Source organism: Gymnoscopelus braueri (genome assembly GCF_963280865.1).
Source record: "Gymnoscopelus braueri genome assembly, chromosome: 13".
Classification (NCBI taxonomy): domain Eukaryota; kingdom Metazoa; phylum Chordata; class Actinopteri; order Myctophiformes; family Myctophidae; genus Gymnoscopelus; species Gymnoscopelus braueri.
The window spans coordinates 5207662-5221887 of record NC_137615.1 but is presented as its reverse complement, the minus strand read 5'-3'; the positions used below and the strand labels follow the sequence as shown (position 1 = coordinate 5221887).

Here is a 14226-nt window from a genome sequence, read left to right as displayed (position 1 = left end):
AAAAACAGGATTTCTCACGGTGGGTGTTTGCTGATAATGAATGACCATGTGCAAGTGCAGAGCAATAGGGCGTAGCAGTGGCGGCCATTTTCTGGTTCCACTTCAAAATAGTCAATGCATTTTTCCCATTGACATTTCCAAAAATATTTATATCAATTCATTTAAGCCTAGAATCAAGCCATCCAGGGTCCTGGTGAATCATGACCATAAAACATTTTTTTCTGTGATTTTATTTTATATTTAATTATATGATTATATATGATTACTATTATTATTATTATTATTATTATTATTATATTAATATTATTATTATAGCCGTTTTAATTTAATTATTTTTTTCTCTCACAGAATCAAACGTTTTATGGTCATGATTCACCAGGACCCTGGATGGCTTGATTCTAGGCTTAAAATAATTGATACAAATATTTTTGGAAATGTCAATGGGAAAAATGCATTGATTATTTTGAAGTGGAACCAGAAAATGGCCGCCACTGCTATGCCCTATTGCTTCAGCCACTGAGGAGAACCCAGCACTTCAGACAGACTGACATTCCGTTAATTATATGTAGGATTATGTAGGATATACCATGAACCCATTAAGATTGTTTATACCATGAACACATTATAGTTTATGTACCATGGCATAAAAACATTATCAAGTTAGTTTATATACAGTAGTATAGAGACCCATGATCATAGACAGTATCATTCTGTGCCCTTAATTGCTTGTTTATTTGATCTTTCTGTAGATGTGAAGATGAATATACTGTAAGTGTGGGGGTAAAATTACACGCATCAGTTAGTGCAGAGCTTTACTTAAGTTCTACTAATGTGTGATGCTCTGAAAATTCAAGGCACATTTTTTTTGGACCATTTTACCCTCCATGTTGTCCTCACTCCTCACATTGACCTTTTTGTCCTCACTGAGTCTATTTCTCAAATTCCTCCATACTTGTGAGGACATTTGGCTCTCAGTTATAGAAGTAATCCAAGTACACACTGTGGCACGCCCCTGTGACTGTGCTTTTTCATGAAAGTAAAAGTCAGCAGTGGAAGGAGTGCAGGCTGAAATAGAGCGTATAGTCACACACACATATAGCCTCAGGGAGAGCCAGCTCAATATGTGTCCATTAATGCATAAAGACCGGGAACGCATCTGTGTCATTTTTAAGATTTCTGGCTATTCAAAAAAAGCAGCTCTACAAGCTCCGAGTGCGCTTGTAGATCTTTTTTTTTTTTTTTTTTGTGCAAATCTTTGACTATATATATATATATATGTTTTATAGCGAACATTTTTAACTCCGATCTGTGCTTCTGGAGGGGGGGGTCCCTGGAACAACATATTTTGAGATGGGGGGGTCCACGGCCAAATACATTTAATTTTGGGTGGTCCTTGCCATGGGAAAGTTGGAGCACCACTGATATTATAGCAACATACGTTTTTTTCAGAAAACTGTTAGGATTTAGAAGACATTAGAATCCCCCCAGAAGCTAAGATTTGAGTTTAACAAATGTTTGCTTAAAAAAAAAAAAAAATTATTCAAAGATTTGCACACACTTTCACGGTTTTTCGAAAATAGCAGATCTACCAGCTCGTAGCTTATACATCTGCTATTTTTGAATAGCCAAGAGAAATGTAAAAAATGACCCAGATTCTTTCCCGGTCTTAATGGGTTAAAGGGGTTCAGACATGGATGTTCACTAAACTGGATGGAAACACTGATAATTGCCTCGTTAGTTATGTGAAAGGAGGTTGAGAATAAGCGGACAAAATGACGAATCTTGTTCCATTTCCTTCCTGGGTCTTCTTCCCTTTTTATAATGAGGTAATATATAGTGTAGGTCTATGGATGTCTCTGTCTGTGGAGCTTAAAGGAGAACTCCGGACCACGTTATTCTTACCTTTTTACATAATATTATAGAGTGGCACAGTAGAAAAATGTCATAACTCCATCTCGAGTCCACCGCAGCTAAAAAGCCGAGCGGGCGGTCCATGCGCTAGATATCGCGATTTTATATATCGAGTAAATTTTGAATTCCGGACTTTCACTTGTAACAGAGTAAGTTCTACATCGCAGAATTGATACTTTTACTACATTGAGTGCCAGAGGTTTTTTAAAACAGGGTTTAAAAAAACCAGTGCCAGCATATTTAATGATTTTTTCAATCGTTAAAATCGTCAAAAAAAAAGAAATTCCGTCATCACCGTCCCCACGGTGATCCCCTCATTACACACACAGGGGTCTCGTAGAATCGAGAAGAGAAAAAATAAACATTCGGTAATCTGTTCTAGTTGCAGCCAGTTGAAAATAGCATGTTTTGCCAAAAATACATAGTAAAAAAAAAAAGGTACACAGGAGCCGAGATACAGGCTTTTAAAGTAATAAGTTAACCAGGAAGTGGATGGGAGTCTAAATCTTCGACAAATTATATCTCCTGGTGCTGTTTTTTTATTTTTTTTAAATGTTTTTCAAAAACGGCCAACAATGGTGGATTATGAAAAACGGCCAGGGCCGTTTTTGGCACTCAATAAGTAAAAAGAATTGAGTACTTTTTCCACCCCTGGTTTTTAGTGCCAGCGTCAGAGTCCGAGTCGGGCAGACTTTACCACCAGTTTGCTGTTTAGTTCTGTGAAAGCAGCTGAATAAAATAACACTAACCTTCACTGCCTGACCCGACAATGGACTCATTCCCTGACATGCGTAAGATTGGCTGCCTGGTGCCTCAGTGGCCTTTTGAGTTTTTATTGTTGTTTTGAGGACAAACAGTCCCTGCACTTACTTTTTCTAGAATGCCAATTTTGCACACAATCCTTTTAACCGCTTCCTTTTAGGAAGAAAAGGCCACAAAGCCTGATCTTAACCCATTAAGACCTGAGGCCGATTCTACAAAATGTCTTCTAAATCATTTAAAAAAAAAACCTATGTTTCTATATCAGTGGTGCTCAAACTTTTTCATGTCAAGGACCCCCAAAATGATATGTATTTGGCCGCCGACCCCCATCTCAAAAGATGTTGTTCCAGGGACCCCCAGAAGCTAAAGAGTTAAAAATGTTTGCTTTAAAACAATATATATTAAAAGATTTGCGCAACATTTTCACGATTAAAATTTTTTTGCAGATCTACAAGCTCATAGCGCGGCACTCGGTGCCGCGCTATGAGCTTGTAGATCTGCTATTTTTGAATAGCCAAAGTGAAAAATAATGCTTTTTAGCTCAAATCAAAAAGTGACACAGATGTGTTCCAGGTCTTAATGATCTTAAAACCTGGGGTTTTGGCTTTTAAACAGCTTGTAGATCTGCTTTAGTTGCTCCGCCAGGTCGGGGGGGTCCATTTGGTTCCATGTACACTTTCAGAGTTATGATTGTCCTTGGAATTAAAAAAGTTTCAGGACCATTAGTAATTGTATAGCAGACGTTAAGTCCACATAGCAGCTCCACATGGGCAACTGGCGGCCCGGGGGGCCACATGCGGCCCCCACCTTCACTTAATGCGGCCCGCACCTTCACTTAATGCGGCCCCCACCTTCACTTAATGCGGCCCCCACCTTCACTTAATGCGGCCCGCACCTTCACTTAATGCGGCCCCCACCTTCACTTAATGCGGCCCCCACCTTCACTTAATGCGGCCCCCACCTTCACTTAATGCGGCCCCCACCTTCACTTAATGCGGCCCCCACCTTCACTTAATGCGGCCCGCACCTTCACTTAATGCGGCCCCCACCTTCACTTAATGCGGCCCCCACCTTCACTTAATGCGGCCTGCACCTTCACTTAATGCAGCCCCCACCTTCACTTAATGCGGCCCGCACCTTCACTTAATGCAGCCCCCACCTTCACTTAATGCGGCCCGCACCTTCACTTAATGCAGCCCCCACCTTCACTTAATGCGGCCCGCACCTTCACTTAATGCAGCCCCCACCTTCACTTAATGCGGCCCGCACCTTCACTTAATGCAGCCCCCACCTTCACTTAATGCGGCCCGCACCTTCACTTAATGCAGCCCCCACCTTCACTTAATGCGGCCCGCACCTTCACTTAATGCGGCCCCGCAGGTTAATATCGGAACACTGATATATTATTGATTTCAGCTGTTACAATTCCAAACATGCAAACATGACCCGCTTTAATTACTTCAGTCTATATTATAGTAGCTTAATGACTAGTATTACAATTCTATTGCGATGCATTGTGAGCTTGTAGATCTGCTATTTTCAAAAGACATTTATTTATACATTTTGAAAACTGCATATATGAGTACTTTCTACTTTTGGTACTTTAAGTACATTTTGATACCAATACTTTTTTTTAACTTTTACTCAAAGCAAATTTTGAATTCCAGACTTTTTACTTGTAACAGAGTATTTCTACATTGCAGTATTGATACTTTTACTTAAGTAAAAAAAATAATCGAGTACAACAGGGTTATGGTGAAGGAAAAGATGTGATTCTTGAGACTTTTGAGAGCAAGCTATAGCAAGAGAGAGAGAGGTAAGAAACAAGCCTCCTCCGGTCTGAGAAACAGAGAGAATAAATGACTGTGTGAGAAGGAAGGAAAGGAGGGGGGGGGGGGGTACAGAGGCATAAAGAAGATGTGTGGGCTGTGTTGGCCGTGGACGGCACGGCACGGACCTGCCACCCTCTATGCCACCCTCTATGCCACCCTCTGTGCCACGTGACACTGTGGTCTGCTGTGTGGGACTGGACTATAGGGAACAATGGATGGACTCCCAGCTCATTCAGCTATAGTGTTAAGATTGGGGCAGTGTTGATTTTGACAGCAGAGTTTGATTCAGTTTTAGTCATAGCTTTTTGAATAAAACTCCATTTAGTTTTAGTCATATTTTTGTCATCTGAAATGTTTTAGTTTTTGTCGACTAAATATCATAAGATTTTAGACGACTAAATCTACAGTTGATTTAGTCGACTAAATGTATGTCGCCTTGATGGCGTCGCAAATTAATGGCTGATTTTACACTTGTTGTGAGCTTGTAGATCTGACATTTTTTCAGAGCGCAACACCCGAGCGCAACCAAACATAAAATGACTTGTCTTTTAGTTCTACTGGATCTCTTCTCCACTAGATCCCTCACTGACATTTTAGTCTAGTTTTTATTTGTTGATGAAATTGTCAATATATTTAGTCTTAGTTTTAGTCATCATAGCTTAGTTTTTATTTAGTTTTCGTCTATGAAAAAAGGTAGTCGACAAACATAGTTTTAGTTGACAAAATCAACACTGGATTGTGGTTTAGAAACATTTTCAATAATGCTCACAATGCCACACTTTGTGGTCTTGCAGATCTGTAATTTCTTTGCTTATGAGTATTTTATAACGCCATTACGCCATAGGCTATTTGGGGGGGGGGGTCCTCCTTGTCATAGAAAAGTTATTATTTAATAGCAGATCTACAAGCTCATGAGCTTGTAGATCTACAAGCTCATAGTCGGTATATCTGCTATTTTTTAATAGCCAAAGAAATCAAAAAATGACACAGATGCGTTCCCAATCTTAATGGCCCTCTGCTCCACACGTAAATTGATCTTCCTCTTGCCCCCCCCCCCCCCCCCCCTCACTTCCTCTACCATCACTGTTTAGTTTAGTCCCTCCCTCTGCTAGCCAATCCAATTAAGGGGATTACTCAGGATATATCCCGGTGGAAGTCGCCGCCGGTTAAGTCTTCTTTCCAAACATAATGCTCCACTACACACTGAGCAGTGGTGGGGAAAAAAAGGACTCACATACTGTAATGTAGAAATACTTGTCCGTTCACAAGTAAAAGTCTGGAATTAAAAATGTACTTGAGGTGCAAAAGTGTCTGTGTCAAAATGTACTTAAATAACAAGTTTCAATTTTTTTCAAAGTTTTCAAATGTATACAAATCTTTTGAAAATAGCAGATCTACAAGCTCACAATGCGACGAAATTGTGAGCTTGTAGATCGGCTATTTTTAAATGGTAGAAATGTATACAGGGCTGAATGTGGTTAACGTGTGTTTTGTAATAACAATCAAAATCTACAAAGTAACTAGTAACTAAAGTTTTCAAATAATTGTAATGGGAGTACAATATGTTCCTCTGAGGTGTAGTGAACATTGGAAATACCCCAGTAAAGTAAAATTAGTGTAACTGGTTGCATCCTTGTGTTACAATCAGCTGCAGCTGTGTTGAGGCCGTGCTCAAACATACGGACGGACGGACGGACGGACAGACACACACACACGGTCAAATGTAGGAGTGGTTGGCACCACTCAAAAATACCTCAAAATTGTACATAAGTACAGTACTTGAGTAAATGTACTTAGTTGCTTTACGCCACTGATCCATCCATCTGTCTGCCACCTCTCCCAGCACACTGATGTGACAGGTGGGTCCTTCAGAGCGGAGGAGGAGAGGTTAGGTAGCAGAGCTGAGTATAAATAAGTCATGGAGCGTCCCCTGTGTTCAGCAGCCAGGTGAAACAGCAACACCACACAGCCCCAGGGGAGAGTGTCCGTCCTGGCCTGGGCATGACAGCTGGCACCGGGAGAGGGGGGGGGCGGGGGGAAGTAACTAAAGTACATGTACTTAAGTACTGTACTTAATTGCAATGTTGAGGTATTTGTATTTTTACTTCAGTATTTCCAATTTCAAATACTTTTACTTACTCACTACATCTCAGAGGCAAATATTGTACTTTTACTCCACTACAGTCATTTGAAAACTTTAGTTACTAGTTACTTTTCAGATATAAATTATGATATTATGAAACATACATTAACCACTTTAGCCCTATTTTATAGATAGGCTATTTGAAAATAGCCGATCTACAAGCTCACAACGCGTCGCATCGCGACGCGTTGTGAGCTTGTAGATCTGCTACACTATTTTATACCAATACTTTTGTACTTTTACTCAAGTAAATGTTGAATTCCGGACTTTTACTTGTAACTGAGTACCTCTACATTGCAGTATTGATACTTTTACTTAAGTAAAACATTTGAGTACTTTTTCCACCACTGCCGGGGGGGGGGGGGTAGGGGTTCTGACTAAAGCTCTAACATCTGTCTAATGGGACTGTATTGATCGTCAGTCAGTCACACAGAAACTCAGCCTAGGGGCTGTCGGGGAGATATGACTTCACATCGATATCAGGGTTTCAAGCTTTTGCCTCGGTTAAAGGAGGAGTTCACCCAAAAAAGTACTTATTTTCTATCAATTGCACACCCCATGAAGCCTTGAATTCATGGATTTATTTTTGTTTTTGTGGCATTCCTAAGACAATAATTTGATGACCGGGTGTATTTCCGGTAGGAGACACAAATAATCTACTTTGTGTCTCCTACCGGATACATTAGCCGGTAGGAGACGGGAATCAAATTATTAGCTTAGGAATGCAACAAAAACAAAAACAAATCCATGGATTCAAGGCTTCATGGGGTGTGCAATTGATAGAAAATAAGTCATTTTTTGGGTGAACTACTCCTTTAAGGATGGACAGGATGCAGATTAAACAAGGGAAATTGAAGCAGACAAAATTGGAACTGGAACACTATAAAAATGAAGCTGATAAATGGGTACTCAATCCTGATTGGCTGATTTTTTTGCAACCCACCTGAAAATGTATGTTGTGTTAATTAAAGAGCTGGAGAGACAGACCCTGTTACTGAACAAACACTCTACACCAATGATTACTATCAGAATATATCACTTTTACTATCACTGAACCATTATGAGAAACAGTGAAAATAGCCGATCTGCAAGCTCACAATGCATCACAAGTTCACAACGCTTCGTGAGCTGGTAGATCGGTTATTTAAAAAAGCATATATATATCACACCACCATTGTACAACAAAATACTCTTGTGGTTCACCACCTGAGGGCTCAGGTGGTTAATCAGACATATCTATTTAGACGATCATAAAACAAATCTATTAGAATTTGTTCTTGTCGATTCGTTGATATATACCACATTTAAAATAAATTGTCTCCAAAAAACCTTGCTCGATTAATCAGTTAAAGGGGAAATCCACCCATTTTCAATATTTAACTATGTCATTAATATAGCATAAAGGAGTTGTGTGGAAATAAGAAAAAAATTAAAAAAAAATTAACATTGCAAAAAAATTTAACATTGCAAAAAAATTAACATTGCAAATTACACCATGATGAGTCATCACAGTGTAATTTGCAATGTTAATTTTTTTGCAATGTTAAATTTTTTTGCAATGTTAATTTTTTTTTAAATTTTTTCTTATTTCCACACAACTCCTTTATGCTATATTAATGACATAGTTAAATATTGAAAATGGGTGGATTTCCCCTTTAACCTACATGACCAGGTTCGGTTATTGGTTAAAAAATTCGAAGATTCGATATATTTTCGGTTAATTTTGCCCAGCCCTTAACCCATTAAGACCGGGAACGCATCTGTGTCATTTTAAGATTTCTTTGGCTATTCAAAAATAGCAGATCTACAAGCTCATAGTGCGGCACGTGCTTGTAGATATTTTTGTGAAAATGTGTGCAAATCTTTGAATATATGTATTTTTAAAGCTAACATTTGTAACTCAAATCTTTGCTTCTGGGGGGGGGGGGGTCCCTGGAACAAATTATTTTACAAATGTTCGCTTTAAAATATTAAAAGATTTCCACAATGTTGAAAAATAGCAGATCTACAAGCTCAGATCTACAAGCGCACTCTGTGCACATCTTAAAATGTGTTCCCGGTCTTAAAGGGTTTAACTCAGCCCCAGCAAATCAACTTCAGTGAGCAGCTGTTGCAACATCTGCAAGCTGAACTCATAAAGACATAAAATGCATTCCCTGACCTAACGGATCTCTCAACATCTTAACATGTTTATGATTATTATAGCCTGACCAACATCACATGTAGTATCTCTGCAGAGTCCTCTAACCCACACATTATCGTTTTCACCCATATGTTGTCAAAAAGTGCAAAATATTTGATTAAAGTTAACATTTTTGTGAGTTAATTTTTATCAAGCATAGTTCAGTATATGCAGAAAACATTTAACTTAATGAACTAGCAAACAAGTATTGCAAATAATAGCTACATAATTGCAGATACCAATGTCGTCAAAAAAGTCAAATAATTGCTGACCGGTATCTGACCGGTATCTTATCACATATTTATATATCATCTGCAGTCCCTACTTAAAGAAGACTGACTTCCGTCAGTCTTCCCTGTCCTCCCTGTCTTCCCGGACTGATAACAAAGACGTCCCTGACTGATAACAAAACATCTTAAGACGTTTATGACGGATGGGTCGAGGGAGGAGGAGGGAATGGAGGCAGAGGAGAGGAGAGAAAACACTGATTACTTTATAGAGGCAGTTCACCACTGTAGCCTCTCTCTGTCTCTGTCTCTGTCTCTGTGTCTGTGTCTCTGTGTCTCTGTGTCTCTGTGTCTCTGTGTCTCTGTCTCTGTCTCTATCTGTATCTGTATCTGTGTCTGTGTCTGTGTCTGTCTCTGTCTCTGTGTCTGTGTCTGTCTCTGTGTCTGTCTCTGTGTCTGTGTCTGTCTCTGTCTCTGTGTCTGTGTCTGTGTCTGTCTCTGTCTCTGTCTCTGTGTCTGTCTCTGTGTCTGTGACTCTGTGTCTGTCTCTGTCTCTGTGTCTGTCTCTGTGTCTGTGTCTGTCTCTGTGTCTGTGTCTGTGTCTGTCTCTGTGTCTGTGTCTGTGTCTGTCTCTGTCTCTGTCTCTGTCTCTGTGTCTGTGTCTGTGTCTGTCTCTGTGTCTGTGTCTGTGTCTGTCTCTGTCTCTGTCTCTGTCTCTGTGTCTGTGTCTGTCTCTGTGTCTGTCTCTGTCTCTGTCTCTGTGTCTGTGTCTGTGTCTGTCTCTGTCTCTGTGTCTGTGTCTGTGTCTGTCTCTGTCTCTGTGTCTGTCTCTGTGTCTGTGTCTGTGTCTGTGTCTGTCTCTGTCTCTGTGTCTGTGACTCTGTGTCTGTCTCTGTGTCTGTCTCTGTGTCTGTCTCTGTGTCTGTCTCTGTCTCTGTCTCTGTGTCTGTGTCTGTCTCTGTCTCTGTGTCTGTCTCTGTGTCTGTCTCTGTCTCTGTGTCTGTCTCTGTGTCTGTCTCTGTCTCTGTGTCTGTGTCTGTGTCTGTGTCTGTCTCTGTGTCTGTCTCTGTGTATGTCTCTGTCTCTGTGTCTGTCTCTGTCTCTGTGTCTGTGTCTGTGTCTGTGTCTGTGTCTGTCTCTGTCTCTGTGTCTGTGTCTGTCTCTGTCTCTGTGTCTGTCTCTGTCTCTGTCTCTGTCTCTGTGTCTGTGTCTGTCTCTGTCTCTGTCTCTGTCTCTGTGTCTGTGTCTGTGTCTGTGTCTGTCTCTGTGTCTGTGTCTGTCTCTGTGTCTGTCTCTGTCTCTGTGTCTGTGTCTGTCTCTGTCTCTGTGTCTGTCTCTGTCTCTGTGTCTGTCTCTGTCTCTGTGTCTGTGTCTGTCTCTGTGTCTGTGTCTGTCTCTGTCTCTGTGTCTGTCTCTGTCTCTGTGTCTGTCTCTGTCTCTGTCTCTGTCTCTGTCTCTGTCTCTGTGTCTGTCTCTGTCTCTGTCTCTGTCTCTGTGTCTGTGTCTGTCTCTGTCTCTGTCTCTGTCTCTGTGTCTGTGTGCAGCATGTTATTGTTACACCCTTGTGAGGGTGAGGAGGAGGTGCTGTTACATTGGGTGAGGGAGTGAGTGAGGGGGGGGGAGGTGGGGGTGTGTGTGTGAAGGGGAACGCTGGTCTCTCTGTGGCTTCCGCTTTTACAACTGTTATGAGTGTGACTGGATGGTTGTAGCTGAGTGCAACCCCACCCACCCACCACCCACCCAGTTCACTTCCCACTGAGATGACCAAGAGTCAAACTGACTATGTAGTGTCATTTATTTTATTCTGCCATGACCAGGACCTGGGTAACACGTTTTGTTCTGTTCTTGTGTGGAATGACAATAAAACTCCATGAACCTTGACGACAACAACAACCCCGGTGACTGTTTGGAAGTTGATAATTCAGTAGCTGGTAGTGGAAGGATGGATGGATGGATGGTGTAATGTGTCTGTGGACTGTTTCTTTTTATTTTTTAAATCAGACTGGAAGGAATAGGAATGAGTTGGTGCTGTGGTGGTCTGACCTGCTTGACCCTCCTCAACCACCACACATTAGTTTGGCTTGGCTGGGCCTGCTTACACTATAATACTAGAACTAGAACTAGAATTTCTAGAATACTGTAGCATCACGGGTAGGCTGGTCACTGTCAATACATACTCGTCTAATCACAATATTATTTGAGATACTCGCAATTATTTTGCATAATCGTCTTAATCAAATATTAAAAAAGCAGAAATAGCAGATCTGCAAGCTTACAACGCGTCCCTGTGTGACATGTTTTAAGCTTGTAGATCAGCTATTTCCGCTATTTATTAATTTTTTGGGGGAAAAAAGAACATGCTGCTCATCTCTGACACCCATAGAGCATTGTAAGTCGGTCAGGTCAGCATAATGTGAAAGAGATAACGCTTACAGTACATAATCATTCTTCACACCTAACATTGCGTAAGTTAAGCCACTGTGGGCCGTACAGTCATTAGTCTGCATTAGTATTAGGGCTGTCAACTTTCCTCAGAAATGATATTCGAATATTGGTCTTAAAAATTGGCAGATATTCGAATATATTCGAATATTATTATTATTATTATAAAGAAAAATGTATTTTTTTTAATTCAAAACCTTTTTTTTTCCTTTTTTTTTTTTACAGAAACAGTACAAAAAACAGTGCTCGGATCCAATAAAACATATCTTTTGTTTGTTTTTATAACTTCATACATTGTTTTTTGTATTGTCCCTGTCAAATAAACATTTTTTTGTTTGTTGTTGTATTCAGTTTTTTTTATATTCGAATATTAATTTTCATATTCGAATATACATATTTTCCCAATATTCGAATAATATTCGAATATCGAATATTATTTTGACAGCCCTAATTAGTATAGCAAACCACAGCTCCACTCAGCTGAGGTGATAAACCTCACCGCTCAGTGCTAGAGCTGCAATATGTTGTTGGCTGTGCTGATCTTGACAGAACATTTTGATCCAGTTTTAGTCATAGTCTTTTGAATAAAATTCCATTTAGTTTTTAGTCATATTTTAGTCATCTGAAATGTTTTAGTTTTTGTCTAGTTTTAGTCGACTAAATATCATAAGGTTATAGACGACTAAATCTACAGTTGATTTAGTCGACTAAAATGTATGTTGGCGGTGCCTTGACGGCGTCGTAATGGCTGATTTTACACTTGGTTGCATGCTGAAAATAGCCGATCTACAAGCTCACAACGCGTCGCAGCTCACAACGCGTCGCAGCGCGACGTGAGCTTGTAGATCGGCTATTTTCAGAGCGCAACATCTGAGCATAAAGCATGTCTTTTAGTTCTACTGGATCTCTTCTCCATTAGTCCACTCCCTAACATTTTAGTCTAGTTTTATTTGTTGACAAAATTGTCAATATATTTAGTCTTAGTTTTAGTCATCATAGCTTAGTTTTTATTTGGTTTTCGTCAGTGGAAAAAGGTAGTCGGCGAACATTTTTCGTCATAGTTTTAGTCGACAAAATCAACACTGCGGTGCTATAGCTGCAATGTGTTGTTTACTGGGTTAGTGTCCTTGAAGCGCTACATGGTTCTTCTCTTTGCACTCTAGTCTACTTAACTATTACAGTTTACAATGTAGGCATTTAGCAAGTTACGCTCTTTATCCAGAGCGACTTCAAATGTAGGATCATAGGTAAACCAAGAACCTATAGCATCAGTCTAAACAATATACTATTCTGTTGTTAAGCCGTGACGTATGAACAACTTCCGGGTCCAAGTGTGTGTATTTTCCCAATATGCGCAGTGCTGTGTCCCTCGCTGTTTTAACAGATCTGAGACTAAAATAACGACTAAAGTGTCATTCTACCGCTTTCCTGGCAACGACAAAGAGAAGAGGAAATGGTTATTATATATATATATATATACATAAATATATAATAATGATAATAATCATATATAATAAATATGTATATAAATACATGTATTAGCCTACTTTTTACTGTCTATGATATTAGCATTAAGACCCTTTTTACCCCTCAATGGTTCATTTCTAAAAAAAAAAAGGAGTTTAAAAATGTCATCGCGACCTCCCTTCATTCCACCTTTGAAAATAGCATGTCTCGGTCAAAAATACATAGTAAAAAAAAAAGTACACAGGGGCCGAGATACAGGATTTTTAAGTAATAAGTTAACCAAGAAGTGAATGGAGCAGTAAATCTTCGGATCACGATATCTTGGGTTCTGGACGCCCCCCCCATGAGTTGATTGATGTCTTTTTTGTTGTCACAGAGAGGGCCACAGACGGGGGTCAACAAAATGAGGACTGGACCCTCAACATGGAGATCTGTGACATCATCAACGAGACAGAGGAGGGGTGAGTTGTATGAGCGTTTTATGTGACCAATCAGTGTGACCTGTTTAATGCCATTGGTGCTTCATGTGTGATGTGGGGGGGGGTTTAGGAAGGCTTAGGAATTTTGTCTCATTCCTAAGCCAATAATATGATGACCAGTGGATTGGTAGGCAGCGGTTCCGGTAGGAGACACAAAGGAAACCCTTTGTGTCTCCTACCGGAACCGCTGCCGGTCATCAAATTATTGGCTTAGGAATGAGACAAAAACAAAAAGAATGGGGTGACTAATCGAAAAAGTCATTTTGGGGTGAACTATCCCTTTAATGCGTATGAAACTGGCTGTCCTTGGAAACTTAAAAGGTTGAATATCACTGTTCTTTCTGTCCAGAAGCTGTCTGGTAACAGTTCTGTTTCCTTTTGCTTTTTGTTTTACATCGTGGATCATGAGAGAGTGTGTAAGTTCACCATCAGGGCAGGTCGATGACTCATCCCACACTGACACGACTGCAGTGTTGCCAGATTTTGTGAGAGAAACAAGCAACCTGGTCTACGAAAACAAGCCCAAAAGCAGCGACCACATGAACACACACACACACACACACACACACACACACACACACACACACACACACACACACACACACACACACACACACACACACACACACACACACACACACGGCTATTTGAACATAGCAGATCTGCAAGCTCACAATGTGAAAAATGTGGAATATTTTTGAACATTTCTAAATATACACAAATCTTTTATGGGGGTCCCTGGCACAAAATATTTTCAGATGGGGGGGGGGGGGGTCCACGT

At 40.2% G+C, this 14226-nt stretch overlaps 1 protein-coding gene across 4 annotated transcripts in view; it reads left to right on the top strand.

The window, feature by feature from the left end:
- Window positions 1-14226, top strand: part of tom1l2a (target of myb1 like 2 membrane trafficking protein a) — a 78865-nt gene that overhangs the window by 15999 nt on the left and 48640 nt on the right. For all 4 annotated transcript variants that reach the window (XM_080445922.1, XM_080445921.1, XM_080445920.1 and 1 more), the window contains exon 2: window positions 13343-13427. In XM_080445922.1, coding sequence (XP_080302048.1) covers window positions 13343-13427 — 85 coding nt within the window. The remainder of the gene's footprint in view (window positions 1-13342; window positions 13428-14226) is intronic.